The sequence below is a fragment of the Drosophila subpulchrella genome, chromosome 2R (genome assembly GCF_014743375.2).
Source record: "Drosophila subpulchrella strain 33 F10 #4 breed RU33 chromosome 2R, RU_Dsub_v1.1 Primary Assembly, whole genome shotgun sequence".
In the NCBI taxonomy this organism is placed as follows: domain Eukaryota; kingdom Metazoa; phylum Arthropoda; class Insecta; order Diptera; family Drosophilidae; genus Drosophila; species Drosophila subpulchrella.
The window spans coordinates 5177383-5202203 of NC_050611.1; the positions used below are offsets into that span (position 1 = coordinate 5177383).

General features: G+C 48.2%; 12 protein-coding genes and 1 long non-coding RNA gene across 21 annotated transcripts; 7 read left to right on the top strand and 6 right to left on the bottom strand.

Moving 5' to 3' along the window:
- The first annotated feature begins 25 nt into the window (after positions 1-25).
- On the top strand, positions 26-775 carry LOC119551637 (peptidyl-prolyl cis-trans isomerase H). The gene is made up of 2 exons (XM_037861067.1): positions 26-195; positions 260-775. Exons 1-2 carry the CDS (start codon positions 112-114, stop codon positions 725-727), a joined length of 552 nt encoding a protein of 183 aa, XP_037716995.1. The 5' UTR covers positions 26-111; the 3' UTR covers positions 728-775.
- Positions 757-2197, bottom strand: LOC119551633 (post-GPI attachment to proteins factor 3). Its single transcript, XM_037861058.1, has 4 exons — positions 1978-2197; positions 1606-1922; positions 1074-1540; positions 757-1015 (listed from the first exon to the last, which is right to left on the bottom strand). Exons 1-4 carry the CDS (start codon positions 2111-2113, stop codon positions 943-945), a joined length of 993 nt encoding a protein of 330 aa, XP_037716986.1. The 5' UTR covers positions 2114-2197; the 3' UTR covers positions 757-942.
- Positions 2198-2259: 62 nt separating this feature from the next.
- LOC119551629 (D-glucuronyl C5-epimerase B) lies at positions 2260-5502 on the top strand. The gene is made up of 3 exons (XM_037861053.1): positions 2260-2718; positions 2779-4157; positions 4263-5502. Exons 1-3 carry the CDS (start codon positions 2530-2532, stop codon positions 4627-4629), a joined length of 1935 nt encoding a protein of 644 aa, XP_037716981.1. The 5' UTR covers positions 2260-2529; the 3' UTR covers positions 4630-5502.
- A 51-nt stretch (positions 5503-5553) lies between these two features.
- Positions 5554-6565, bottom strand: LOC119551635 (coenzyme Q-binding protein COQ10, mitochondrial). Of its 5 annotated transcripts, none has more exons than XM_037861061.1 (3): positions 6412-6565; positions 6202-6306; positions 5554-6133 (listed from the first exon to the last, which is right to left on the bottom strand). In XM_037861061.1, exons 1-3 carry the CDS (start codon positions 6474-6476, stop codon positions 5680-5682), a joined length of 624 nt encoding a protein of 207 aa, XP_037716989.1. In that variant the 5' UTR covers positions 6477-6565; the 3' UTR covers positions 5554-5679. The 5 variants fall into 5 exon arrangements, with proteins under 5 accessions (XP_037716989.1, XP_037716988.1, XP_037716990.1 ...); XM_037861060.1 differs by having other exon boundaries at positions 6202-6327; positions 6412-6556; XM_037861062.1 differs by having other exon boundaries at positions 6202-6327; positions 6404-6554.
- A 360-nt stretch (positions 6566-6925) lies between these two features.
- Positions 6926-7542, bottom strand: LOC119550730 (UPF0545 protein C22orf39 homolog). Its single transcript, XM_037859633.1, has 2 exons — positions 7402-7542; positions 6926-7349 (listed from the first exon to the last, which is right to left on the bottom strand). Exons 1-2 carry the CDS (start codon positions 7471-7473, stop codon positions 6951-6953), a joined length of 471 nt encoding a protein of 156 aa, XP_037715561.1. The 5' UTR covers positions 7474-7542; the 3' UTR covers positions 6926-6950.
- A 154-nt stretch (positions 7543-7696) lies between these two features.
- LOC119549271 (transcription factor Adf-1) lies at positions 7697-11234 on the bottom strand. Of its 4 annotated transcripts, XM_037857182.1 has the most exons (4): positions 11066-11233; positions 10741-10929; positions 8639-8932; positions 7697-8579 (listed from the first exon to the last, which is right to left on the bottom strand). In XM_037857182.1, coding segments are annotated over exons 1-4 (789 nt in total). In that variant the 5' UTR covers positions 11067-11233; the 3' UTR covers positions 7697-8274. The 4 variants fall into 4 exon arrangements, with proteins under 4 accessions (XP_037713110.1, XP_037713111.1, XP_037713112.1 ...); XM_037857183.1 differs by having other exon boundaries at positions 10741-11234; XM_037857184.1 differs by lacking the exons at positions 10741-10929; positions 11066-11233 and adding an exon at positions 9276-9398.
- LOC119549273 lies at positions 9039-9897 on the top strand. The gene is made up of 2 exons (XR_005219395.1): positions 9039-9219; positions 9300-9897. It is a non-coding gene; the product is annotated as an uncharacterized LOC119549273 (long non-coding RNA).
- A 292-nt stretch (positions 11235-11526) lies between the features above and the next one.
- LOC119549270 (DNA polymerase interacting tetratricopeptide repeat-containing, protein of 47 kDa) lies at positions 11527-12836 on the top strand. The gene is made up of 2 exons (XM_037857181.1): positions 11527-12180; positions 12239-12836. Exons 1-2 carry the CDS (start codon positions 11551-11553, stop codon positions 12797-12799), a joined length of 1191 nt encoding a protein of 396 aa, XP_037713109.1. The 5' UTR covers positions 11527-11550; the 3' UTR covers positions 12800-12836.
- Positions 12837-12863: 27 nt separating this feature from the next.
- LOC119549269 lies at positions 12864-16153 on the bottom strand. The gene has a single exon (XM_037857180.1). It carries the CDS (start codon positions 15971-15973, stop codon positions 13517-13519), a length of 2457 nt encoding a protein of 818 aa, XP_037713108.1. The 5' UTR covers positions 15974-16153; the 3' UTR covers positions 12864-13516.
- Positions 16154-18070: 1917 nt separating this feature from the next.
- LOC119549559 (integrin alpha-PS4-like) lies at positions 18071-19935 on the top strand. Its single transcript, XM_037857709.1, has 5 exons — positions 18071-18493; positions 18561-18663; positions 18788-19306; positions 19369-19498; positions 19848-19935. Exons 1-5 carry the CDS (start codon positions 18071-18073, stop codon positions 19933-19935), a joined length of 1263 nt encoding a protein of 420 aa, XP_037713637.1.
- A 544-nt stretch (positions 19936-20479) lies between these two features.
- LOC119552051 (integrin alpha-PS3-like) lies at positions 20480-20892 on the top strand. The gene is made up of 2 exons (XM_037861794.1): positions 20480-20610; positions 20671-20892. Exons 1-2 carry the CDS (start codon positions 20563-20565, stop codon positions 20788-20790), a joined length of 168 nt encoding a protein of 55 aa, XP_037717722.1. The 5' UTR covers positions 20480-20562; the 3' UTR covers positions 20791-20892.
- Positions 20893-21645: 753 nt separating this feature from the next.
- Positions 21646-22591, top strand: LOC119551396 (geminin). The gene has a single exon (XM_037860724.1). The coding sequence runs from the start codon at positions 21798-21800 to the stop codon at positions 22380-22382; it is 585 nt and encodes a 194-aa protein (XP_037716652.1). The 5' UTR covers positions 21646-21797; the 3' UTR covers positions 22383-22591.
- Positions 22592-22603: 12 nt separating this feature from the next.
- Positions 22604-24794, bottom strand: LOC119551395 (zinc finger protein 2). Of its 2 annotated transcripts, none has more exons than XM_037860721.1 (5): positions 24684-24780; positions 23936-24621; positions 23484-23879; positions 22869-23427; positions 22604-22801 (listed from the first exon to the last, which is right to left on the bottom strand). In XM_037860721.1, exons 1-5 carry the CDS (start codon positions 24744-24746, stop codon positions 22748-22750), a joined length of 1758 nt encoding a protein of 585 aa, XP_037716649.1. In that variant the 5' UTR covers positions 24747-24780; the 3' UTR covers positions 22604-22747. The 2 variants fall into 2 exon arrangements, with proteins under 2 accessions (XP_037716649.1, XP_037716651.1); XM_037860723.1 differs by having other exon boundaries at positions 22607-22801; positions 23936-24632; positions 24684-24794.
- Between the last annotated feature and the right edge of the window lie 27 nt (positions 24795-24821).

Consider the following 24821-nt stretch of genomic DNA (forward strand, 5'->3'; position numbering starts at 1 on the left):
TTCCTGACCTATCGTCATCGAATCATCGCATAAAACGTAAACAAAAATCTGCCGGTGCAGACCAATCTCCTAGTTTTGTTAAAGTTATTTTATAAATAATAGTTAATTAAAATGCCCAACTGGAATCAAATACAGTCGCAGCTGCGCAGTTCCAACAATCCAGTCGTTTTTTTCGACATCGCCGTAGGCACAACGGTAAGGTGAAAACCCTCTCGGCACCAACATTAATTAATCTACTGTTTTACCCCTTTGCTTGCAGGAAATCGGACGAATGATATTCGAGCTGTTTGCGGACACAGTACCCCGCACGGCGGAAAACTTTCGGCAGTTCTGCACGGGCGAGTACAGGCCGGATGGAGTCCCCATTGGCTACAAAGGCGCCAGCTTCCACCGGGTGATCAAGGACTTCATGATCCAGGGCGGCGACTTTGTCCAGGGCGACGGCACTGGCGTTACCAGTATATACGGCAACACCTTCGGCGACGAGAACTTCACCCTGAAACACGACTCGCCGGGACTGCTGTCCATGGCGAACAGTGGCAAGGAGACCAATGGCTGCCAGTTCTTCATCACCTGCGCCAAGTGCAACTTCCTGGACGGCAAGCATGTGGTCTTCGGTCGCGTTCTAGACGGTCTACTCATCATGCGGAAAATCGAGAACGTGCCCACGGGTCCCAACAACAAGCCCAAACTGCCAGTGACCATTTCGCAATGCGGACAAATGTAGCGCGAAGTACTGAATGTTGTAATAAAGTCTCTATTAGGTCTTTGTAAACGAAGCGAGTACTATTCCTGCAGTTTTGGTTACTCTCAAAGGTAGCTTCCTCGTGACCTAAAAATATTTGTAATGGCAGTTTTTCCTTGTCACCAGCGGCAGGCCATTCATGAGAAAAAGCTCCACAGACAAAGAACAGTGCCTGTTTCTAAATATCCTGAATAATACTAGTTGTAGAATGCATAGCCTCCCGCCGCAGCCTTCTCCTTTCGCAGGGTTCGACAGTCCTCGATCATGAAGCTGAAATGGGAACACATTTATGAAAGTGTTGAGAAATCGCACATTGAGAAATACCCACTCGTAGTATAGAGCGGCTAGCGGAACTGTGGCCAGGTGCCATAAAGCGTGAGCATCTAGGATCCAGAGGATGGGAGGAAAGTCCAGTAGCTCCAGGCTCATGGCCAGCGCCATGAGCACGTAGAAGCGTAGGATTCTCCGGAAGTAAGGCCTACGAGTGCGCACAAAGTGGCACCAAACAAACCATCCCACGGCCGCGATAACTCCCGTGGCTACGTTCACCATCATGTTAAAGGCGTAGTTAAACCGTCCCACGCTCAGGTAGGCAAAGTAGTTAATGTAGTAGGAGACGAAGGCCAGCGAAATCACACCCCGCAGAAACAGGGAGTAGCGGTGCAGCATTCGCATGACCATAACGTACAGTGAGCACAGGATGATGGAGTAAGCAAAAGCATAGTCCAGCAACTCGGTCAGCGGGAAGTCCCTCGTGTGAAAAATGGCGGACCAGACCCAGCCGTTGAGGCTAGTCTGCAAGGAGAAGAGATTGCTTAGTAAGGTGTCCTTTCCTTTCCCTAATCGAAAGATAGCACTACCACTGCAAATATGTGGGTCAGCATGTAGCAGGGACTGTCCGGACGCACTTCCCTCCGGAACTTGCGCAGCAGGCGGAGGTGCATGGCGAAGTTGAGGCAAGAGAAGATCACCGAGGCCGGCTCCTGCATACCCAGCAGGCGGAGGAACGGCCACTTGCCGTAGAACTGGGGAATGGGCCATCCGCGCTCGAAGAAGGCCAAAACCGTGCGCCACATGCATCCGTACTGACACTCGTCCGCGCAGGTCCACTGGAAGAGCCGGTCGAACACCGACTGCTTGTAGAACTTGACCGCCTGCTCCTGGATCTCCAAGCCATCTGCCAAAGGAAGCATTCTCGTAAGGATGTCAAGCAATGGGAATTTAACTCTAACCTGCCGAACAGTTTGTTCGCTCGCAGTTCTGCCGACAATTGTGGAAAAACTGGGTGCGGTCTCCGTTGGAGGCATAGCAGCCGGCCACTAACGCCCCCAGGAGCAAGAGTATTGCACTTAAACTACGACTAGACATGACTAAAACTAGTTAAAATAGCCTACTGAGCGACATACACCTGAAATATTTTGTAAACATTGCACTATTGATTTATCGCCGTCTAGTTGAAGCTATCGATATCGAAATCAGCCCAGCTATCGACGTGCATAGGCCGCCCTTTTGTCAGATGTCAAAACATTCGCTCATCTGTATTGAAATTGCTGTTTTTCCGCAGTGTTTGCGTAGTAAATTGTGCAAAATCGAGAAAAATCTAAATAAAATATGCTCGGGGAGCATTGGCAGCAGTTAAAGGATCGACATTGGATGGCCGAGGTCTAAAATCGGGGAGCTAAGGGGTCTGCAGGTGGATTATTACCCATAGAGAGGCAGTGAAAGAGAGGGACGAATAGCTGTGGGTGCACCACTATCAATATTTGTCGCCATGCATCTGCCAGATGAACGCTGACTTATATTTAGAGCATGACTCACCTGAGCCCTGCCGCAAGATCAGTACGAGACTGTTAGCGGGTCCGCCCACCAACCGGATGTCCAAATACTCCAGCAGCCAGAGAGATGCCTTCGCCGTGCCCGCGCCTCCAGTAAGCAGGGAAAACAGGGATCCACGAAATTCCCAGGGGATTAAGGTAACGATCTCGATTCAAAACTGCTATCAGTTAGCTAATCGAAGTCCCACGTAACCGTAGCAACGCGAGCCACTGGTCTTCTTCATCATGCGACTGAACCTGAAAGCCGTGTTGCTCATCCTCACCGTGGCCGTGGTGGTGATCACCCTCGGCGTCTACATGCGCTGCGCCGCCTTCACCTTCTCGCCGGACCTGATGCGCCCTCTGGACCGAACAGGCAGGCAGTCCATTAACGGAGGAGAGGCAACCGCACTGCAGGACATCGAGTGCTCTATAAACCAGGAGTACAGTGTGCACTGCAAGCGGGACGAGAACGCCAACGAGGTGTACGTCCCGTTCTCTTTTCTGCGCAACTACTTCGACGTCAGTGGTGCCGTTTCGACCACCGGCAGCGAGGTGGCCAAGTTCAATTGGGTGCACAGTACGGCCAAGGTCAACCTGCCCAGGGGCAAATACGATGCGCGCGGCGTCTTTATGTACTTCGAGAACTACAACGTGGAGGTTCGCGACCGTGTGAAGTGCATCAGCGCCGCCGAGGGCGTCCCGGTGAGCACGCAGTGGGAGAAGCGCGGGTACTTCTACCCCACGCAGATTGCCCAGTTCGCGTTGTCGCACTACAGCAAGAACATCACGGAGCCGGCGCCCAGGGTGCATGTCCTAGAGGACGGCGATGGAAACCAGATGGACTGGAGCACACCCAAGACCAGCAACATGACTCGCATTTGGCACCATAAGTTCAACACCAGCGTGGTCCAGTTTGAGACGGCACCTGGTTATGAGGGCGCCATTAGCATCGCCCTCAATCAGACGCTGGACCTGCTCCTCAGTGTGGATCTCTTGCTGGTCACCAACAGCAGCAGCCTCATGGTCACCGTCCAGAACCGGGACACCCGGCACACCTACAATCTCCACTACATACCCGCCGACCTGCTGCTAAGCGTGCAGGACTCGAACATCTACTACGGGCTTGGCGGATCGGCGCTTAACAAGTGGCGCCACATCACTCGGGACCTGCACATCGACGTCCAGAAGGGAATAGTCCTAGGAGACAAACGCTCGCCGTTGAAGGTGCGCCGCTCTGATCTGGAGGTTTTGGCTATTGGCTTCCTGGGCCTGGGCTTTTACGACAACATCACTCTGTCTACCAGTGACCATCTGGCACACTTTTACGATGCAGCAGAGTGGTTTATCCACAACCAGGACTCCAAGACTGGCGGCTGGGCCAATCCTGTGCGTCGTAGCCTTAACGGCTTTGCTGAGTTGCGCCCGGGCTGGATCTCGGCCATGGGTCAGGGGCACGCTATCTCGGTGCTGTCACGAGCCTACTGGCACTCTGGCGATGAACGCTATCTTAGGGCGGCCGCAGCCGGTCTGCAGCCTTACAGGGTATACTCGCGGGACGGCGGCGTTCTTGCGCAGTTCATGGACAAGTTTTACTGGTGAGAAGGGTGTTATTGCTTTTAAATTTATTTTAAACTTAAGGATAAACACTTTATAAAGATAGTTATATTTGGTCGTACAACTAATACTTTCTCCCTCTGCAGGTACGAAGAGTATCCCACCACGCCGCCGTCCTATGTGCTGAACGGCTTTATCTATTCTCTACTGGGCCTCTACGATCTTAACAGTACTGCGCCAGTGAAAATCGCCCGGGAGGCTGGGAAGCTATTCGCCCAGGGCATGTACTCGTTGAAGAAGATGCTGCTGCTTTACGACACTGGCTCAGGCACCAGCTATGACCTTCGCCACCTGAGCCTGGGCGTGGCACCCAACCTAGCGCGCTGGGACTACCATGCGACGCATGTGAACCAGCTGCTCCTGCTGGCCACCATAGATAGCGATCCACTGATTGCACAGACCGCGGAGCGCTGGAAGGGCTACATGTTTGGCCGGCGAGCCAAGCACAACTGAGAACTAAGGAAACTGGCGGCCTATCGCCGTCGAAAAAGTGATATTTTGTAGGGCTTACGTATTGTGCTTAACCATTCTAAATGGTTGCACCAGGTGCCGTGCCCTTCCCACACCCTCACACTCCTGACCCGGAAATAATTTCTCGTTTCTATTGTGTTGTTTCCGGCCTTATCTTTGTGCTAGAGTCCTAATTTAGCTCGGGTAGCTAGGCGCCCAGTGTTAAGCTATTGTACCTTTACCTTCGATTGCGTTATCAGATGTTAGCCTCGTCTTTAAAGATTGGTTGATCCTCCTATTGATAGCTTAATTGTTTGCCGAGAGTAGATGCACGCGCACTCACTGGACAATATCTAGAATTGAACATTTAACACTTACTGTTTTAGTCAGTCTTTTTTACTGCGCAAACTAAGTAGAGTTCGTTACTACACTTCCCTGTATAAAGTAATATAGAGAGCTTAGCATAATAGTTGTAGAACGTATGTAGGTAGTATCCATTAGATACAAAAGTAGACTCTTGTATTTATCCTCCTGTGTCGAGGTAATAGTAGCCTTCCCACTCAAATACCTAACTGCCCCGATCCCGAATAACGATGCACGATAATATCAGTATGGTAAGCCTGTAATGTAATGTAATGTTTGTAGCGTATGCCACTTGAGAATATTGTGTATTTCTCGCCACTTAAACGATGCCATTCCAATGTAATTTTATTTTAACTCCTAAGTTTTCAACACGACCGAGAAGCTGTCAATTAAGCAGGTAATATCTCCAATGGCCCACTACTAATCCCAAAACGAGACTGTTAACGAAAATGATTGATTTTGAGTATTGAGTTAAGTGAACCAAATTAAAGTACTTAATTTATGTTCTTTGTACTCGTGTATTGTTTCATTTGGTGTCTGGTCGGTAGAGGTACCTTTTGGCTGTCCGTTTATACACAAATCGATAGACAATTTATTTACAATTTGGTTAATTGTTCTAACAAAGAGGTATGTCAACGCAATGTACACAAGTTCAACTTAAATCACTAAAAAGACGACCACTCCCCTTGGTCAAGATCGCTGCGAGGTGAGCACGTGCGAGCGGATCGAGGGTGGGCCGCTCCGACGACGCACCTCCTCGATGAACGCGTTCTCCATCTGGTCGCAGATAAGGTCGAAGAATAGGTTGGCCACGTTACTGTGCAGCAGTGACTTGAACTCGAAGGAGACCTTGAAGTCCAGCACGCACGAGTTGGGTATGTCCTTGAGTCCCGGACTAAATCGCCACTCGTTCAGCAGGTAGTTGAACAGGCGTCCATCGTGGCACTCTGACTTCACCAAGCTGGGCGGCACCAGGGTGACCTGCGAGGTGTATGACTCGCTGAGCGGCGGGAAGCCCACGATGAGGTCCGCCTTGAAGCCTCCTTTCTCCTGGCTGTGGACGTGGGAGCGCTTCACATACGGCACAAACTTGTGGTAGTTGCTGACGTCGGAGACCACGCTGTACATGTCCTGCATGGAGTACCTGTGTATGTCCATATGGATATGGATTGTAAGTACTCAGCGGATGATTTCATCATGCGCAGTACTCACCCCACGAGCTCCTTTTTGGTGTACCAGCGGTGCTTGTTGCGGAAATCATTGAAGGTGATGTAGGACCTGTGGATGCTGTTGGAGTAACTGCGCTGGTGGCCTCCACTGCAACAGGAGAAGAGCAATCTGAGTGACACGGACAATTTTGCAATCAAAATATTACGGGTTGGCGTCTGCCTCGGGTTATGTAATTTACATTTACCTGCTGACCTTGTTTGAATAAGGGGCCGTAGGATTCTGACGTCCAGGGCTTTCAGTGTGCTGCCCTTTAGCATTTTAGGCAAAGCTGGAGCGTTGGGATGCGGATGCGGAAAAAGATAGATATCCGTATTCGAGGTGTCGCACAATAGTGGTGCTAGTTCAGCTACTTTGTAGCCAGGCTTGTGTATTTTGTGCAGGAATTATAAAAAACTAGGTAACTTTTTAATTATACTATACAATTTAGTGAAAACTTAAATGACATAAAATAAATATCATGTTAACGATGTGTGTTTGTGTTTGAGATATTCTATTCAAATACTTTTGGTCCATATATTCTTTAAGTTATTTGTTTGATTTAGCTATTTTTAACTCAAATTGTTTAGCTAGAGGTAGCAGCACTGTCCAAAACACAAAGGGACTAAGACAGCTGATTAAAGTGCTGCCAGACCATTGCGAATTTGGTATAATATTGATTTCAAAACTATTGCCCTGGGGTTCCGAAATGACAATTAAACAACATCCATGTTTTCTTAACCACCAGTATATTTTCACATTATCGCACACAGTGACCGATCCTCCCCCTGCGGCGCCGCCTGGCCAGAGAGCTCCTTCTGCTTCAGCTCCAGATAGGTGTTCTCGTTGCGTTTCTCCATCCAGTCGGGCAGTGGAGCGGCCCAATCCTGCGGTGGCTGCTTCCGCTTTTCCCATGTGTCGTTGGCGAAATGGGCGCGCAGACGGATGCGTCGGCGCTCCTCCTCGCTTTTGATTACCGCCTTTCCGGCCGCAACATCGTTGCCGTTGGACTCCTGATACCTCTCGCAGTTCCGGTAGTCAGTTAGCCACTGGGAACAGTCTGTGTCCTTGCCATAGATAAAGTACTGGTGGAAGCGGGCCTTGAAGCTCGTGCAGTCGTCATACTCCTCTTTGTACAGGTGACAGGGGCGAATCTGGATGGACGATTCCTGAATTCCGTGTCCAATCATGCAGCCAAATACTTACTGCCCACGTGTCATCTAGTGTGTCCTTTGAATTGCTCGATTTTGAGTCAGCATTTTCCGTTTTCGTGGCCATTTCAATTACATAAAATGGTTCCTTAGCTCGATCAGCTGTTTCTGTTTATACCGCTGGTTGGCAGCGTTGCCACATCTCTCAGATTGAAACAAGTCGGTTACTTTTCAAATGTTTCTTTTAATACCAAATAATTGCACAATTAATCATTGAAAATGGTTTTGCAACTTGCGTTGCCGGCAACTATTTCGATTTTATCCGTGTAAAGTGTGTAATATGCGCTCACTATGAAAAAAGGTGTTTAATGATTCCTTTTGACATCCTTAATTAAAGCCTTTCAAAGTATCTTTCAAGCGTTTTCAGCATATTACAACAGAACTTATAAAATTAAAATAACTTTTACGTGTGTACTTAATTACAGAGCTAAGACCCGATGGCAAGTTACAACTAAATCGTAGTCAAAAATTTACAATACGCTGAAGTGTTTCCACGGTCGTTTAACAAACTACTCATAATTCTAGGATCGCTATTTTTCAATCGTATTTATCTTTTGTACAGAGCTGAGAACTGGGCGCGAATTGAATCACCGATTATGGGGCCAACTAAGCATATAAATATATATGTTTGTCTACGTTTGGGCTCAGGGAAGTATAATTACGCGTTATGGGTATACGCAGTGGGGAGTTACGTCTAATGTTATTCTGTAGTTTGACTTTAAGATCTATGAACTAAAGAAAATGACCGCACAGGACCGCAGGCCTGTGTGGATGTGGGAGGCCGTCGGTCCGATCTCGTTTGATCTCAGGGCAGAACGCTCTCCAGTTGGAGCAGCTGCAGCAGCTGCCGGTGACAGCCGCCCGACAGTTAGTACTTGTTGTGCTGTGCCAACAACTGCATGTCCGTCAGATACTTGATGATGTGCACCTTGGCCTCGGCCTTTTGTCGCACGCCCAGCGTGTTGAGCATGTCCGTGACAACCATGCCGAACGACTGGTCCTCGGCGCTGACCGCCTGGGAGACGTTGTTCTGGAAAATCTTGATAGTGTTGAGCATATTGTCGCTGTGCTCCTCCTCGCTGCGCTCCCGCTTGAGCGGCGGCTCGTAGAAGTATGGCTTTTGGTCCTTGCCCACGGCAGTCGCCAGCTGTGCGTCACTAGTGACGGTGATTTCTGTAACGGAGTAGAGAATTTAGCGGTGTTCTCAGATCGCCAGGGGCAAAACGACATACCATGCGGATGAGTTAGGGCCTGGGCCGAGGTTGTGGCGCTGCCATTGAAGGGCTGTGCGAATATGTCTACGACGGTCTGTTGCTGAGCCTGTTGCTGCTGCGAAGGATCGGCCACCTGGCTGGCGTTTTGACTGCCATTGGCGCACTTGCCGAGCAGCGACTCTCGGTACTGCCGGATGGAGTCAACCAGGAATTGCATCTGCTTGAAGTAGCGCCAGCGTGATTCCTGGCACAGTTTCATTTCGCGAGCGAACTTGTCGCGCAGGCTCTTCCAGCGTTTGGTACATTTTTGTTCTACAATGAAATAGATAAAATGAACAACTTAATTACAACGGCTTTGGTTACCACGTTTACAAATAAACGTTGCTTACTATTGGACTATACAAAGTTGAGAGCAGTTAAAAAAAGTTTCTCTCAGTCTAAAAGCGTTCGCTATGATATCGGGCTGCAACTACGTATACCAAAAATTAAAAAAGAGAAAAGTATTATAGTGATTGGAAATAATTTCAAGTTCTAGTACTCCTATACATTTTTGTACTTGTACTGAATCATCGTTGCCTGCAAAATTACTCATAGGAAATGTATACCGTTTATATACAAAATCTATTCTATTTATCGACGCCCTGTTGCTTCACACCTGCGATTTCCGTTGTTATTACAGGAGCAACCTGAGACTTCTGGACTACTATCAGAACTGAACCAGAACTATTGTACCATCTAACCCACCCCTGAGAGCGCATCTCCTAGAAGCATCAAATCGCAAACCAAAACAAACCGCCGGCAGAGGCAGCGGCGGTGGCAGAAGGAAGGCAGCAGTTTCCCAGCGCCAGCAGAGACGTTGACGTGACGGTGACGTCGTCGTCGACTGGTTACTGCCGACTTCGACCGCCGCTCCTCCTCCGCTGCCCGCGGCCTCTGCCCGGAGACGGAAACCTGTAGCATTGCTGCGGGGTCGACCTGGCTGCAACTCCAGCTTTCGAGCCACCTTCTTGCATAATCGAAAGCCGAAAAGGTGCCACGATATAGGCGAAAATTTAGGGTTCGATCAAAGGCCGTCGAGGGGGTGGAGTGAACGGTACATTTTGTTGGTATACTCATAAAAACGAAACGAAAGCTGCCTGTTTGGTATCCGGTATCTACAGTGCGGCCCTAAAGTATTAACGCAGCCGGAATGTGTAACTTTCTTTTTTAACAGGAAGGTAAAACTGTAAACTTATTTATTTTAAAGTATATATCGTATTTTAAAATGTTGTGATAAACACTTTTTGCCAGAATTCTCAATTAAAATCTATTTGTTTATGAAAATCAATTTTTTTACTTAAACAAAATCTGCTGTGCAAATACTTTTGCCCGGCACTGTATGCATGAGTACATACGAGCATGTGTGAGCGAGTCAGCTGTCGACCGAGACCGAGGCAGCGCAGTGTACGAAAATAAACGCTGGCGCAAGCAGAATGGCAGCTGTGCGAGCGAGACAACTACTGCGACGCGACGGCAAAGTACAGCAACTTCAAAAATATCGACTGAGCACACTGCCACAGAGGTTTTTACACCGACAGAGCGGCCAGGGGCGGAACTCGAGGGCCCAAACGGGGCCCTAATTTTAAAATTTATCTAGAAATTAAGCAAAAATTATGAGCCAAGTTTAGAATTGGGTGTGCGTAACTGAAAACAAAGCAATGTCGAGAGTATTTAATTATGATTTTTAATCATTTCTTGTAGAAAACCATGCCCTGAATAGCCCTTTTAAAATTTAATAACCTTAAGCAATTGTACTGTATAGGGAAGCACTTAAATAATATTAAATAAACAAAATATGCTGCTTTAACATTGACTGTTTTGGCGCCCCACCCTCTCCCTGGCAGATGCGCCCCTGGAATTTCACAACCATCAGCCAGCTACTGCGTCGCGTCGCCGTTCACTTTTGCGTCGTTTTCTGTCGTCGTCGACTGACTTGTCTCGCCTCTCTTCTCTGCCCCGTCCCCGTCCCGCTCCGACCCTCGGAGAATTAATCAATTGGCTGGTTGGGGCACGGACTGGAGACTGGAGACAGAAAGCAGAAAACCCGTAGCAAAAGCCAAAACCAGCCGAATTTCACTTACCAGGCACACCGAGAGTTTCGGCTATTTGTTTCCAGGTCTGGGCCTTGCGCACAAAGTGCTTGTAATTGTAGTGCGACCTGTCGTATATCACTGGGTTCAGCTTCACAGCCTCGATGAGATTGAGATCAAACTGCTGCTCGAGATTGGCATCCAGCTTGTCCATCTCGATGGCCGCCGTGAGGGTATGCACTGGGGGGTGGTGGACGAGACGGGAGGGAAACAAGCGTTAATTTAGCAAGTAACGAAACGGGATTCTGTGGATGTGGAGATCCCGATCCCAGTCTAAGTCCCAGCACTCGGGCTATCGCTGCCCGACGACACTCACTTTGTTTCTTTCGTTTGCTAATTGTCGTTAAGTATTTGGCGCGAACGCACGCTCTGTTTGTTTTTATTTTGATTGGTTTCTTCTGCGAGGAAGGAACGTCGACGTTTTAATTTTATTTCTCAGTCGCGTCTCTGCCAACTCTGTCTGTCTCAGTCGCGTCTCTGCCCAATGGAGGGTCTGTGCGCGGGCTTTGTTCAACACTGGTTAGCTTATCGATAGACATCGATGACTCTAAGGGGGTGGCAGAACTCACGAACAGTATTTTTACACCATACGGTCACCCTCGAACAGTCAAAAACTGATATTTCGATATTTCCCACTATATTGCTATATCCTTTATATCCTTCTTGTAACTCTGTAAAACAAGAACTTAAAATAGATCTCTTAAAAATTCAAAAAAATGTATTTCGACTTATTCCCAAAAGGCCAACTGGTATATTCTAACGGTCCGTCTGCGGTCACACTCTTTCTAATTGGACCAACAAATGGAGGAACTGGCCGCGCAACGGAATTGGACGGATGAGGAGCGCCTGGAGCTGGCAGCGAAGTTGGACGCCGAACTGGACGCCTTCATCGATGGCCTGGAGAAGAAGCGCTATGAGGAGGGCTGGCCGGAGGACAGGTGGCAGGAAGAGATGGACAAGCATCCGTTCTTCATGAAGCGTGCTCCGCAGCCAGGCGACGACGTGCACCCAATGTTCGAGGGTCTGCAGAAGCTCAAGTACGATCCGGAGGAGAACACGCGCGACGAACTGGCGCTCAACTACAAGGAGGACGGCAACTTCTACATGAAGCATAAGAAGTTCCGCATGGCAATCTACAGCTTCACCGAGGGCATCAAGTCCAAGTCGGAGAATCCCGACGTCCTGGCTGTGCTCTACAACAATCGCTCGGCCGCCCACTACTTCATCAAGAACTACAGATCCTCGCTGAGCGACGCACAGCGAGCCCTGTTCTACAAGCCGGACTACACCAAGGCCCGGTGGAGGTCAGCACAGTGCGCCTACGAGCTGGAGAGGTTTGACGTGTGCACCCAGATGTGCGAGGAGCTGCTCGAGGTGGACGTGGACCACAAGGAGGCTAACGCGCTGCTGCACAAGAACAAGATGAAGAAGGTGAGAATAGGTTGTTCAGCTGAATGAGATTCAACCTAATCCTTTTGAATTTCCGCAGCTTGAGATAGAGCGCAACCAGCGCAAGGAGGCTGCCGAGGCCAAGCGTCGTCTCACCCGCTTTCACAGGCTGCGCGATGCCATCGAGCAGCGGGCCATAAAGTTTGACGATCAAAAGGTGGGAAAGAAGGCCACGCTGAGCGAGGAGCTTCTCCGCCCCAAGTTCCTGCCATTAGAGGACCACCCAGTGCACCTGGACGAGGACGGCAGCACGCTGGTCTGGCCCGCCGCGTTCTCCTATCCGGAGTTTCTGTTCAGCGACTTCCAGCAGCAGCTGCCGGAGACAGCTACAATGCGGGATTGCCTGACGACGCTGTTCAACGAACCACTGCCCTGCGATAAGACGCAGAGCTACCGACTGGGCAACGTGCACGTGTACTACGAGAACCGCAAGGTGGGCTGCGTCCACAAGGTGGCCGAGGAGAAGCAGCTCGCCGAGATCATCGCTGAGAAGGGATTCTTCGTCTCCGGCGGGGCCCTGCTCTTCTATGTGGTGCCCAAAGACTCGCGGGTGGAGCAGGAGTTTATACACGAACAGCGACGACCCATGGTTTATAGTTGAGGCAGTAAGGAAATAAAGCGGATCGTTTTTAAAAAAATGTAATGCTTTTAGTTGTTGGTTGTAAAGTTTATTTCTTTTGCGGCATAATTTATTTGTAAGCTTACGTTTTAGTCACGGTACAATTGAGCTTTGGTTATGCTATGTTTAAGCACTTAATCGTTGGATTAACTTATTTCTGATATGTTATGCGAAGCCAAAAAAGCGTAGTTCTAAGCGTACGCCGTCCCGAAATAGCAGTAACGGCGCCAGCTCTTTTTGGTTTATAATATAATTGTATAAAATTAAAACTTGTTTAGCTAAATTTAGTTTCTTATTAACAACGAGGCGCCTAAATAAGTCAACAATATGGTTTCCTTTAATTCGTATAAAAGCGTTTTGTAAATTTCCATAATTGAGCATATTCATATGTATAAATCTTAGACATCCATCGTTAGTTCACAACAGTAATACTAGTGGGCTCCTCAAGTGGAGCCGGATATGATTCGTTAAAATACCTTTGACAAAGCAAGATCAACCTATAAGGCTTAAGACTAAGTGCATCGTGGGAAAAGCGTATTACATACTCGGATAACATAATAATAAGCTGATGACATCAACTTGTCCAACTAATCAGATCACATTCACAAGAACCTACAACATAAAAAGCGAAATTCATAAAAGCAGTGTGTTTCCACAGTGAAGTGTTAGACATTGATACGGAAATCGGAGAGCTCCCCGCTACTGCTGCGGCGACGGCGGATTTCTCTGCAGGACATTGTTGAGCCTCATCTTCAGCGGCGAAAAGTCAATTTTCTTGAAGCGTGGCAACGAGGCAAACTTCTTCATGCCGCCTCCCGCGGGCTGCAGCTCGCTGGTCGTGGCCACGGACTGCATCATGGGCTCCGGTGGGGTTTCTACTGTCCTGGGCTTGCTCGGCGAATGACCGATTTTGGCCAGCGTGGCGTACTTCAGCAGGAGACGAGTGGCCTGCTCCGCCGCCTGAAAGTTATCGTCGCACTTATTCTCCATCTTAGGCTGGTCAGCCACAGTCGCTTTAGCCTGTCCAGAATCGTCGGCCACTTGTCCGTCGTCGAACTTGAAGTCGATGTTCTTCAGCATGGTGAGGTGCAGTAGCTCATCATCCACGCCTTCATTATTATTATTGTTGTTGTTTTGGTGGGTGTTGTTACTATTTGTGCTGTTAGGGCGTTTCACTGGATGGGTGACGGCATAAACGCTCTCGGAGATTTTGTGGGCGGCAGTCTTCTTGTTTGAGATTTTAGTCTTGGCTGATGATGATGATGATGATGATGAAATGGTGGATGCCTCCCCCTTGTGGCGCTGTTCAATGATCTGTTGGGGCGATGAAATGTAGAGGTTCTCCTTTCGCTCGCGTCGCAACTTGGAACTGACCAAGTTCTTCAGACTGGGTCCATGTTCGGATGGACTGCGTCGCTTTGACTTGAGCGTGTCACAGCTGTTGGGATAGTAGGAGGGTATCTTTTCGTCCACACTGATAATCGACTTCCTCGGTGTCTGGTAGTAGTTCTCCTCCTCCGGCTTCTGCTGGATTGTATTCTGTTTGGGTGTGCCCTTCTGCGGCAAAGCTGGCGCCAGGGGAGATTCGGTGGGTGTGCTGGTGCTTAGTCCAAAGCCAAGTGGCTGTGCCTCCAGCTCTTGTGCGGCCTTGACCGCCAACAGGTTCTCGTACAGATGCTCCGCAAATCCAGCTGCAGCCGCTCCGACAGTACTGTTTAAGGAGCTACCGTGCATAGCCTCGTAAATGGCACTTTCGTCGGGCACTTGCGTCTTGGTGGGCTGATCCTCCGTGTTGCAGCTGCTGGTGGAGGAGCAGTAGGAGCCCGTGGAATAACCGGACGAGGTGGAGACCGTACTGCCGGCTGGCTGCGGTGGCAGTTCCTTCACCGTCGCCTTTAAAATGGGCGCCATCACGCAGTATCCCGTGAGATCTTCCTCCACGATCTTGTTTTTCTTTAGCAGACTGCTCTGTGGGACAGCTCCGAGCGATCCGATCAGATTGATGGTGGAAGTGTTGCAAGCGGAAAAGTTAAAATTGTACGGCAGTTGCTCGGATACGTTAAGACTTTCCAGGGAGTCGGCCGTGCTCAGTTTGCTGGTGATCTGTGCCATAATCTGATTCCGCGAGATCGGTTCAATGGCCGACTCATCCAGACTGATGTTAAGTTCCAGGCTGGACTCGTGGTTCTGTTCTCCGAAATATTCGCCGAAGGTGTCAAGGAAATTCAGCTTGGAGAGGTCTGGACTCGAAAAGCTGTTGCGTTGGGACTTGCTTAACTGCGATGTGCGCCTAACCGGGAGCACTGGCTCCGGGGTGGGAGCGTTCTCATAGAGCGGCAGGACCTCCTCCTGGTTGGGCTCGTGCACCAGCTCGCTGGTGCTGCCGGAACGCTTTTGGCGCTGTCCACCAAACAGGCTGTCCAGCATGTTCTTGTACTTCTTCTTCTTGGCCAGCTCCGACTCGGGATTGGTGCAGGAGCGAGGAATCTCGCCCAGCTGGGCGCACTCAAAGGTGTTGATTCGCTGGCGGTGAGGATGTGCGGGCAGCGGCGGCGGCGACGGCGTCATCATGACCGATGGCTTCATTTCCTCATAAATACCCGATGCGATGGAGACGCGGGAGATGCGGCTGCCGTCGAAGATCTCCTCATATATCTGCGAGACGCGCGGCGAGAGAGCGCTTGCGTCCAGGGTCTCAGGCAGATTGGGCAGCGGGCCAAGGCCGCCGGGACCCCTGCTCAGGCGGCGCTGCTCGAGAAAGACCTGTCGGTACAGCTCCAGGTTCTTGATCGACTTCCGCATCCACTTCATGTGGCGCCGGCAGGAGGTCTCCGTCTCCAGGGCAAAGTATATGAAGCAGTCGCGTCGGTTCTGCGTCCAGAAGAGCCCATAGGAGTGCTGCTTGGTGCGCGATGTGGCCAGGCTGAGGCTGACGCCCGGAACGTTCACGGAGACACTAATGGGCTTGGCGGGATGGAACTCCTGGCCCTCCGTCTCCTGGGCCTGGAAGGTGAGCCGCAGGAAGCAGGGCACACACTTGATGGCCTCGATTTTCACCTGGCAGCGGGTCCACGTCTTGTAGCGGAGCGCCACTGGGCGCTTGTCGTGTGTATCCAGCTTGACGTCCATGCTCATGGAGATCTCGTTGTGGTCCATCTTGCGGCGCCTGGTCCTTGGTGGCGCGGGCGGGGGTGCGGTGGATGTGTTGCGAGTGGAAAATAAAAAAATTTAATGATTTCTTTCCGCTACTTCGGGATTTACATGTTTTCTGCGACTGGGTGGAGCTCTTATCGGCTATTCTCTTATCGCCCGTTTATCCTTCGTGTCCTCGTGACGTGACTGGGGTTGCCACCTGGCGAAAGTATCACACCAATCGCGATTCTCGTAGAACTAGATATGGTCGATATCACAGATTGATTTTTAAATCTTTAACGGTTGTTAGAGTTAACTATTTATATTAAAAAAAAGGTATTTTAATGTTCTGGATAAACTTCTGGATAATTGAAGCCCTGAAATCTAACGAATATGTATGTACTTCCTCTTCAGCGACAACAGCTTGTCTAAATGGGTGTTTACAAGGGGTTACTTGATTTCCAAAGCATATATTCTTCTATTGTGTCGAATCGACCCTGGATTATCTTCCCAACTACCTCGAATTAACCTCCATAAGCAGATGTAATTGTGATGCGGAGATTTCGTTACATTACTGTACAGACATTCAATACATGTATTTGGTTAATATTTTGGATGCATTTTTACCTTTTGATCTAGGTAAAATGTTCAAGAAATTATGGTCGATGGTATGTACCTCCACACAATTCTGGGTATGCTTAAAATTTTAAAATATTATGTATAAAAGCTTCAAAATTATTCGTTTTATTGGAAAAAAGTTGAATTTTGTAATCGCATTTTTTATCACAATTTTCTTTCTAGGAATCGTTTTCAGTTTCTTTACGCTAAACTATACACAAAAATTTGTTTAGTGGGTACCGAGAATTCTTGATTCCACCAAATAATAATGATAAAATCTTTGCAAAAACTAAAGTCGTCCAAACGAATTTAAAACTTCGTATTTCATTTCATTGGTGTTCTTTATAAATAAAACTCCCGAAGTTTTTGCGCGCTTGGGCAATTTTGTTTTAATTAAAAAGTAATACATTTTGAATTGAATAGAAATGTCTTGCCTCCTATTTTTCTTCTTCTTGGCTTTGCAATGACAAAGCGAAGCATTTAATTTATCGCCTTATGCGAACCTTGTAATAAAATACCCAGGGCGCTTGAGTCAACCGAGCAGCGCATACTTTGGATATTCGCTCGTAATCCGGAACAGCAGGTGAGTTCCATAAATTAGATCTGTGATATCAATGGTCCTTGAAGATCGGAAAAAAGAAAGGAAAAACATGAATAGAATCAAGAGAGAACCCTATGGTCTCGACCACCAGATACCCGTTACTCATCTTAGGGGAGTGCAAGGGAGATGGTTTGTGAGCGTTAAAGTCGGTGTGCCCCCTGCTAAAATAAACTTGTGGTGCGCAAGAACCTCTAGAACCTCCCTGCATTATCCCAACTCTTTGGCTTTTATAGTTTCCGAGATCTTTTCGTTCATACGGACGGACGGACATGGCTAGTTCGGCCCGGCTAGTGATCCTGATCAAGAATATCGGAAACGCTTCCGCCTACCTGTTACATACTTTCCGAGGAATCTAATATACCGTTTTATTTTACGAGTATCGGGTATAATAATGCCTTAGTTAGTACAGCTACTATCTGCTGGGTGACACCGACTGCTAGGTCCCGCGCCAAAAGAAATGCCCTGGAATATTTTTTAAAAATTTAAAGTTGATGGTATCTGATAGTCGAGGCACTATACTACAGCGTTCTTTCTTGTTTTACTTAGTCTCTCTCTCTAAAACTCTAAAACCACTCTTTCTTTTATTTATATGTTATGGTAGTATTATAGTGACAGCTTCTAGTGCTAATTCCAATCTAACTCTAGAGATCGAGATCATCGAACCTGGGGTGATCTTTATATGTTCCCTTTTAGACGGTAACTGCGTTTCGAATGACACAGGGTCTAACGGTAATGAAAAGAATTGTTCAGATGTTCCCAATGCTAGGGGCGAGAAACTTCGGTCAAAGGGCAGATCGCTGTTCGACAGCACCCCTCTCCCGTGGCTGAGGTTCACTACTCTTAGCACGGTTCTGTGCATCCCTGAAATATCAATGGTCCGGACAGAAGCACCGGAAATCGATATGTTTAAGGGGTCAGTGTATGTGAATCAGGATAAGCTGGAAACCCATGAACTACGCTCTAGAAGAATTTTATTTAAGCCAAATATTTGGGGCCAAGAGGAGGGCTCATATTTTGGCTATGCTGTGAGCTCCGGCTACTTTTACAGCTCCAGCTCAGCCAACCTTCTCTATGTGGCCACCGCTCCTCACGCGAACAATAAATCTGGCGAGGCCTACATCTTTGACTATCGAGATGAAGGTAGAACCATCCACAAGCACCGCGTCTTCCAGGGCGAGCAGTTTGGCGAATACTTCGGCTACTCCGTTTTGGCAGAGGATCTCAATGGAGAGGGAAGAACGGACCTCATCATATCAGCGCCCCAGTATGCTTTGGAGGGTTCCTTCGACAATGGTGCCATTTATATGTTTATTAATAAAGGTTATGTAAGTAATGGGATCCAAGACAGAATTCAGCTTCCCTGTATTGTAGCTGACATGCCAATTATTGCAGTTCAACTTTGCGCGGACAATTATATTGTCGCCACTGGGCAGTAAGGGCCGTTTTGGAAGCACTCTATCACGTATAGGCGATATTAACCTTGATGGGTACAAAGGTGGGATGTTAAATCCTATTTGTAATATCAGCTATTGTTACAACATATATTAATATCTTTATATAGACGTGGCCGTGGGAGTTCCATTTGCTGGAAACGGATCAGTCTTAATTTACCTGGGCAGCAAAGATGGGTTGCGGGAGTCAGCGACTAGATGCTCCTTACCATCTGGCTTCCAAGTACGGCGCAGCAATGTTTGGCCACGGCCTATCCCGCGGTTTCGACATGGATGGCAACGGATTCAACGACTTCGTTATCGGGGCCCCCAATGCGGAGGTCTCCTTTTTATTTAAGGCATATCCAGTTGTAAGGGTACTAGCAAGAGTAGAACCTACATCACAAAGGATCGAAACGGAGCAAGAACACCTTAACATCACCGTCTGCTACGGACTGGATATTACTTTCAATATAAATAAGGTACGACCGCAGGAGGTAGACATAGGGATTGGCCTCGACGCGGAAAAAAGTGAAATAGAGAAGCGGGCTGTCTTCAATGGCAGCAGTAAGATCTTCTTTTCGAGTATGGCAATTCTCGAAGAGACATGCAGGAATTTTGAAATTCAAATGGTCAAGAAAGCTAAATTCGAGAACATTGCTTTGAAAATGCACTACAAGCTAAAGAAGAATATTCCGGAATCTGGGGGTGGGCTTAAATACATATTAGTATTAAATGACTTACTTAATAGTTACATAAATTCTTAACAGAGTTTTGCGAAGACTGCGCGCTTGTTGATCCAGCAGAACCGACATTCACCACAGGGTACATCACTTTTAACACGGGCTGTTTCACTGTTGATTGTGTCGCTGATCTGAAGTTAAGGAGCATCAATGTGAGGTAAGAACATTTCGGGCGTTGCGTTTTTGTACTCTTGTGTACAGGAGTATTTGATTTTTCCCTAGCTTCTAATACATTTTGGGTACTTCCGACACTCTGCGTGTAAGATATATCATTACTAACTATGGGGAGCACGCTTACCAGCCGCAATTCAATTCAACTTGAACAGTAATCCCCGACTGGATTTCGCTCAGATTCCGGGAAACTGCAAGAAAGCCGAAGCCGTTTTGATATGCGATCTGAAAGAAGGATTTCGATTGGAAAGATTTAGCTCCACTTACGTCGATTTAATTTTCGATGTCACCGAACTAGGTGGAGACACTTTGACTATCTACGCAAATGTTTGCAGTGCCCAGAACGAGTCCCATCCCGAGGACAACAGCCTAACCACCGTGATCACTCTGAGGGAGCACACCGACATCGAAGCCATTGGGTAAAGAACTTCCAATAATTTATTAGAATTGGCTAAAACTCCTTTACATTTTCAGCCGTCAGATATCTGTTCTTGGTCTTAAACAGGGCCCTTTTACCAATATGCTTATTAACCAATACGAGATCATTAGCCACGGGCCTAGTACTATAAAAAAGTTACATCTATCCCTTTATATTCCCATAGCTTATAAGACGTCTGATTCTTTAACAGCTATACCCATCGTGGCTTTTTCTAGCTTACAGATACGGACCACCAACGATAGTAAACTATTTAACTCCAAACTTTTCAAACCTTTTCGCTCCATTCTCCTTAACTGCCGGAATACCAACAAGACGATATGTGTAGGGCTCCAATTCGGAGTCGATTTAAAGCCGAATGAACCATTTATCCTAACCGTAAGCTTCAACGTGGATCTGGGAGACGTGGAGGATTACTGGAAGTACTTTGCCCTTCAGACTGACATAGAACTGCTCAAGACTGGCAGTCCCGACTTAAGTATGCTTAGTATTCAGAAGCATATTGAGCCGAATATTATATCTAGGAATGGGCTGTACTTGGGGCATATAATTTTTCCCATGTCGGATGGGTTTTATCGAGAGACTGGATTGCACGTCTGGTACTTGATTTTGCAATGGGTGGTTTGCTGCTGCTCTATGCATTAACGCTTGTTCTTTACAAGGTTCGTGTAAGGTTGTTTTAAACAAGAATATCATTTTATATCATTTTTTATCCTCGGTAGTTTGGATTCTTTAATCGGCCCTTGAGGGACAAGTTCAACAGCCTGATTAACCAGATATCCGAGGAGATTGAGATGCAAGCCCCGTACAATATTACGCAGCGGGAGGATGGTACTGTGTAAATCTCACAACACCGATAGGTTTCTCTATAGCGAAACTGTAGCGAACTATAGTTCAGAATCGACGAAATACAGGACCCGAACGAAAAGGAAATAAATTTATCATATGAATCCCAAATACAAATCCGCTAGCTTCAAGCAGTAAATGTAAATTAGTTTATAAATTTTTCACACAGACCAAATCTTCTGATGATTTTACTTAAATCTAAACCATTAAAAGTTGGGATCGAGGTTATATGGGTATGATGCAACATTTGCCTAATATTCATGACACAAAAATAAAGGAAAATGGCACTATCTGGAAGCATAATTATTTTTAAATTTGTTAACAGTAACAAGTATCCTTCCATGATTATTCTTTGGTTTAGATGGCCCAACGAAAAATTATAAAAAAAAACCGCGAGTTTTATAGAGACCCAGCATGAAACAAAAAAGCAGTTCTATAACACAATGTATGAGAAAATGTTTCGGAAGAGGATAGCTAAACCGATAGCTAAACGCAGTTTAATACTTACTAAATAATACTTATTGAATATTCAAAACTGTTCTTACTTAAACTTTTGAGAAATGTCGAGTTTGAAGCCGTTTTATCATTTTACTTCATTATTAAACATGTCTATTGTACATGTACTATCCAATTCTTGTTGGTAATCGATCAGTTAATTATCTAATTTGTTTTTTATCTAACAATTTTATTATTGCCTCAAAGTAATATTAACAAGTTTTTAAAATAACAAGGTTTCGAAATATTAGCGCACTCATGAGAGATCACGATAGTCGTGACACAAAAACAGGGATGGAATAGTGTGCGATGCAGCCCTTACGAAAACAGTGTTGGACAACAGCACGCGGCATCGGCATTTTTTGGCGGCCATTACAACGAGTGGAAAGCAGCAGAACGGAGCAGATTTAATTAATGCATAAACAAACGGCTAGCAAATAGCACACGCGCTGCCGCCCGACATCCCAAACACAGAACCCACCGAAACCACAAAGAAACGCCTCCGAAGATGTCCTCGAGCGCTGCCAGGGTCTACATCCAAGTCGAGAGCGAGGCCGAGCAGCAGGAGCACCTTAAACAGCAGCGCAAGACCCTGAAGCCCCTGCAGGGCAACGTCAACGACAAGGAGAACCTCACTGGTTCCGGGCGCGCCTCCATCGTGGATCAGCTGAGTCGCCTCAAGGCCGGCGTCCATGTCGCGCCCAAGTACGGCAAGCGCAAGTGCGTGGACACGGCCACCGCTGCGCCGGCGACGTCGACGAGGGACGCGGACACTCAGACCGATGTAGAGGTGGAGGCCACGCCCAGCGGTAGTGCAGACAAGCCCATCACAGCGGAGGATCTCACAAGCGAGGCCGAGCCCGGCGAGAACTACTACAAGCTGCTGGCCGAGCAGCGGCGCTTGGCTCTGGAGGACTCTCTCACCGAGAACCGGCACCTTCACGAGCGCATCGAGGGGCTAGAGGAGGAGATGGACACAATGCGCCAGGAACTGGACGAGGCCAAGAACCTGGTGGAGGTCCTCAAGGAGATCTGCGACGAGGACAACAGCGAAGAGGAGCAGGAAGACGAGGCTGCGGGCGACCAGGAGTAGGTACCCGCCCAGGCTGCACACCAATCACACGTTCTGTTAGTCTAAGGTTGTACAATTAGTTGTAGTTAAATATTCGCCCTTAATTTATCCCTGTACGTCAGCTAACACAACGGACTGGTCTCATTGTACGCCAGCAATATATTTACTTGTTACACGCCAGTTATGATCCCAATAAAGTTTTTACAATTTCTAACACAATTATTCAGTAACTAGTCTGTGGAAATGATCAACATCGAACTGAACTAGAAAAGATGGACTCCAAGTTATTCCCGCCAATGTTGCAAATCAACAACGCTCTGGATTCCAAAGAAGAACTTATTATATATTTGCTATAACAGTCTCTAATCGGAGTAAAAATGTAAACGCTACTTAAGCCAATCCGTGATAATCTCCTCGCTGTGAAAATTATCCACGTCAAACTGCAATATGATAGAAACAAGATCAGAAAAAGTGTGGGAGGACATTTAAATGCATATAGAAACCCACCTCGACGCACTCCTCGTAGGTGGGAACAGACCCCACAACGTCCACATCGTTTACCACAGCATTAATATAGGCGGCGTCTGCCTCGGCGGCTGCTATTAGCACCGCAGTCTCGGAGTCATCGGTCTCGACGGCTTGCACTTCTTCAGTTGTGGAGGAGGGATCCTCCTGCCGTAAGGCCGCATCCTCCACGACGCCGTGGGCCGACTTCATGTGCAGGCGCAGGGCGAAGAGACGCGCATACTCAGCTCCGCAAGTGCTGCAATAGAACTTGCCAGCTGCCTGGCTTTTTGCAGGCTGTCCGCTCTTAAGGGTCGGCGTACTAGCGCCGGTACTTCCTTTTCTCTTGTCGTCCTTGTGGGTCTGCATGTGATTCTTGACGGCGTACATCGAGGAGAAGGGGCGGTTGCACACGGCACACTGGTACGGCTTGGTGTGGGTGTTTTTGTGGGCGTACAGCTGTACGGAGGTGCGAAACGACTTGGGGCACGCATCGCAGACGAACTGCCGCTCCGAACTGTGGATGCGCAGGTGATGGGAGTACACTTGATGCGACTTAAAGCTAAAACAATAATTTATCAGTAACTTAAGTAAGAGATTCATTTTGTTTTCACCCACCGCTTGTTGCACACCGTGCACACATACGGCCGAATGTTGGTGTGGGTGCGCAGGTGAAGGGTCAGCGAGTAGGACACACGAAATGTCTTGCCGCAAACCTCGCAGGCGTAGGGCTTCTCACCCGTGTGAACCCGTTCGTGCTTGACCTTTTCGAAGGGACGAGTGAACACCCGCTCGCAGTACTGGCAGGGAAACCCGGGCTTCTCCTTGTCGACGACACTAGGACGCTGGTTCAGTCTGCTGGAGGTCTCGGTTTCGCGAGGCTTCTCGTGGATTTTCTGGTGCATCTGGTAGGTAACGTTGTCTTCGAACTTTCGGTTGCAGATGCTGCACATAATCTCGTTGGTGGTCTGCTGGTGCATCTGTTTGTGTACCGCCAAGAGGTTCTCATCGAAGCTGGGTGGAGAAATGCCGTGATATTATTCTTAATAATTTGTGCCAAATGAACCCACCTCTTGTTGCAGATTTCGCAGTAGAACTGATCCAGCTCGCTGTACTGCTGATGGGCGCCCACGGGAAGGGCGTCCTGAATGCTCTTGGACGCGCGACTGTCGTGGATTCGCATGTGGAACTTTAGGAACTTCTCCGAGCTGAACACGGTGTTGCAGATCCCGCAGCTAATGACGGAGGAAGCATCTTTTTGGGCCGCCCTGGCACTAACACTGCTCAACTTTCGGCGGACGGGTGCTTTCTGATCTGCTTTCACCTGCTGGCTGGAACCTGCCCCGGATTCCGCCTGAGGACATACGTGCTCCTCGGCACTGCTACGGTTCTCGAAAATGCTGTGGCAGTCGTAGCAAAAGTAGCGATCCGACTGGCTGGGCTCTGCCTCATCCAGCTCGGCCCTGCTGTTGGCTGGAACCTCCTCCACCAGCTCCCAGAGCGGCACGTCCGGCTCGACGATGCCCTCGTCGCCGACCTCCTCCAAAACGATATCTCCTGCAATCTGGTCCACGAACTCCAAGTCTTCCCTTACGCCGCCGCAGGTGCCGGGCTGACCACTGTGATCGCGGGCGTAGGCTTCGCCGTCCTCGTAGACGTTGCCGCAGCATTCGCAGTAAAGAAACTCCTGTCCTCCAGCTCCATTCCCGGAGGAGGCTGCATGCTCCACGTGTGCGTCCGGGTAAGTCTCCTCATCCTGGTTAAACACTGCAGTTGGTCGTTACTCAACGCTCAGGCCCACGGACATGGAGCACTCACCTGACATGGCATTATTCGTTGCAAGTCAACTTTATTTACAATAAATAATGGGGAGTAGACCATTCACAACAAATGGTTTGTCGATGTCAGAGCGTTGCCACCAGACTCGTTGAATATTCAAGTTTTGACTGTGTGGCA

What these genes read in the sequence shown, in the direction of transcription:
- LOC119550730 (XM_037859633.1), bottom strand. Translation starts at nt 7,473, where the DNA reads ATGGCCACGAAAACGGAAAATGCTGACTCAAAATCGAGCAATTCAAAG. An exon ending in CACTAGATGACACGTGGGCA is followed by an intron (nt 7,350 to 7,401) that starts GTAAGTATTTGG and finishes TCGTCCATCCAG; the next exon opens with ATTCGCCCCTGTCACCTGTA.
- LOC119551635 (XM_037861059.1), bottom strand. Translation starts at nt 6,476, where the DNA reads ATGCTAAAGGGCAGCACACTGAAAGCCCTGGACGTCAGAATCCTACGG. An exon ending in ACCAAAAAGGAGCTCGTGGG is followed by an intron (nt 6,134 to 6,201) that starts GTGAGTACTGCG and finishes GGACATACACAG; the next exon opens with GTACTCCATGCAGGACATGT.
- LOC119551395 (XM_037860721.1), bottom strand. Translation starts at nt 24,746, where the DNA reads ATGGTCTACTCCCCATTATTTATTGTAAATAAAGTTGACTTGCAACGA. An exon ending in TGCACGGTGTGCAACAAGCG is followed by an intron (nt 23,428 to 23,483) that starts GTGGGTGAAAAC and finishes TTATTGTTTTAG; the next exon opens with CTTTAAGTCGCATCAAGTGT. An exon ending in CCTACGAGGAGTGCGTCGAG is followed by an intron (nt 22,802 to 22,868) that starts GTGGGTTTCTAT and finishes ATCATATTGCAG; the next exon opens with TTTGACGTGGATAATTTTCA.
- LOC119549269 (XM_037857180.1), bottom strand. Translation starts at nt 15,973, where the DNA reads ATGGACCACAACGAGATCTCCATGAGCATGGACGTCAAGCTGGATACA.
- LOC119551637 (XM_037861067.1), top strand. Translation starts at nt 112, where the DNA reads ATGCCCAACTGGAATCAAATACAGTCGCAGCTGCGCAGTTCCAACAAT. An exon ending in ACATCGCCGTAGGCACAACG is followed by an intron (nt 196 to 259) that starts GTAAGGTGAAAA and finishes CTTTGCTTGCAG; the next exon opens with GAAATCGGACGAATGATATT.
- LOC119549271 (XM_037857182.1), bottom strand. An exon ending in CGAAACTCTCGGTGTGCCTG is followed by an intron (nt 8,933 to 10,740) that starts GTAAGTGAAATT and finishes ATTTCATTGTAG; the next exon opens with AACAAAAATGTACCAAACGC. An exon ending in GGCCCTAACTCATCCGCATG is followed by an intron (nt 8,580 to 8,638) that starts GTATGTCGTTTT and finishes ACTCCGTTACAG; the next exon opens with AAATCACCGTCACTAGTGAC.
- LOC119549270 (XM_037857181.1), top strand. Translation starts at nt 11,551, where the DNA reads ATGGAGGAACTGGCCGCGCAACGGAATTGGACGGATGAGGAGCGCCTG. An exon ending in ACAAGAACAAGATGAAGAAG is followed by an intron (nt 12,181 to 12,238) that starts GTGAGAATAGGT and finishes GAATTTCCGCAG; the next exon opens with CTTGAGATAGAGCGCAACCA.
- LOC119551629 (XM_037861053.1), top strand. Translation starts at nt 2,530, where the DNA reads ATGAACGCTGACTTATATTTAGAGCATGACTCACCTGAGCCCTGCCGC. An exon ending in GAAATTCCCAGGGGATTAAG is followed by an intron (nt 2,719 to 2,778) that starts GTAACGATCTCG and finishes ACGTAACCGTAG; the next exon opens with CAACGCGAGCCACTGGTCTT. An exon ending in TTCATGGACAAGTTTTACTG is followed by an intron (nt 4,158 to 4,262) that starts GTGAGAAGGGTG and finishes CTCCCTCTGCAG; the next exon opens with GTACGAAGAGTATCCCACCA.
- LOC119552051 (XM_037861794.1), top strand. Translation starts at nt 20,563, where the DNA reads ATGGGTGGTTTGCTGCTGCTCTATGCATTAACGCTTGTTCTTTACAAG. An exon ending in TAACGCTTGTTCTTTACAAG is followed by an intron (nt 20,611 to 20,670) that starts GTTCGTGTAAGG and finishes TATCCTCGGTAG; the next exon opens with TTTGGATTCTTTAATCGGCC.
- LOC119551396 (XM_037860724.1), top strand. Translation starts at nt 21,798, where the DNA reads ATGTCCTCGAGCGCTGCCAGGGTCTACATCCAAGTCGAGAGCGAGGCC.
- LOC119551633 (XM_037861058.1), bottom strand. Translation starts at nt 2,113, where the DNA reads ATGTCTAGTCGTAGTTTAAGTGCAATACTCTTGCTCCTGGGGGCGTTA. An exon ending in GCGAACAAACTGTTCGGCAG is followed by an intron (nt 1,923 to 1,977) that starts GTTAGAGTTAAA and finishes TTCCTTTGGCAG; the next exon opens with ATGGCTTGGAGATCCAGGAG. An exon ending in CTAGCCGCTCTATACTACGA is followed by an intron (nt 1,016 to 1,073) that starts GTGGGTATTTCT and finishes TTCCCATTTCAG; the next exon opens with CTTCATGATCGAGGACTGTC.
- LOC119549559 (XM_037857709.1), top strand. Translation starts at nt 18,071, where the DNA reads ATGTTTAAGGGGTCAGTGTATGTGAATCAGGATAAGCTGGAAACCCAT. An exon ending in TGTTTATTAATAAAGGTTAT is followed by an intron (nt 18,494 to 18,560) that starts GTAAGTAATGGG and finishes CAATTATTGCAG; the next exon opens with TTCAACTTTGCGCGGACAAT. An exon ending in TAACCTTGATGGGTACAAAG is followed by an intron (nt 18,664 to 18,787) that starts GTGGGATGTTAA and finishes TTACCTGGGCAG; the next exon opens with CAAAGATGGGTTGCGGGAGT.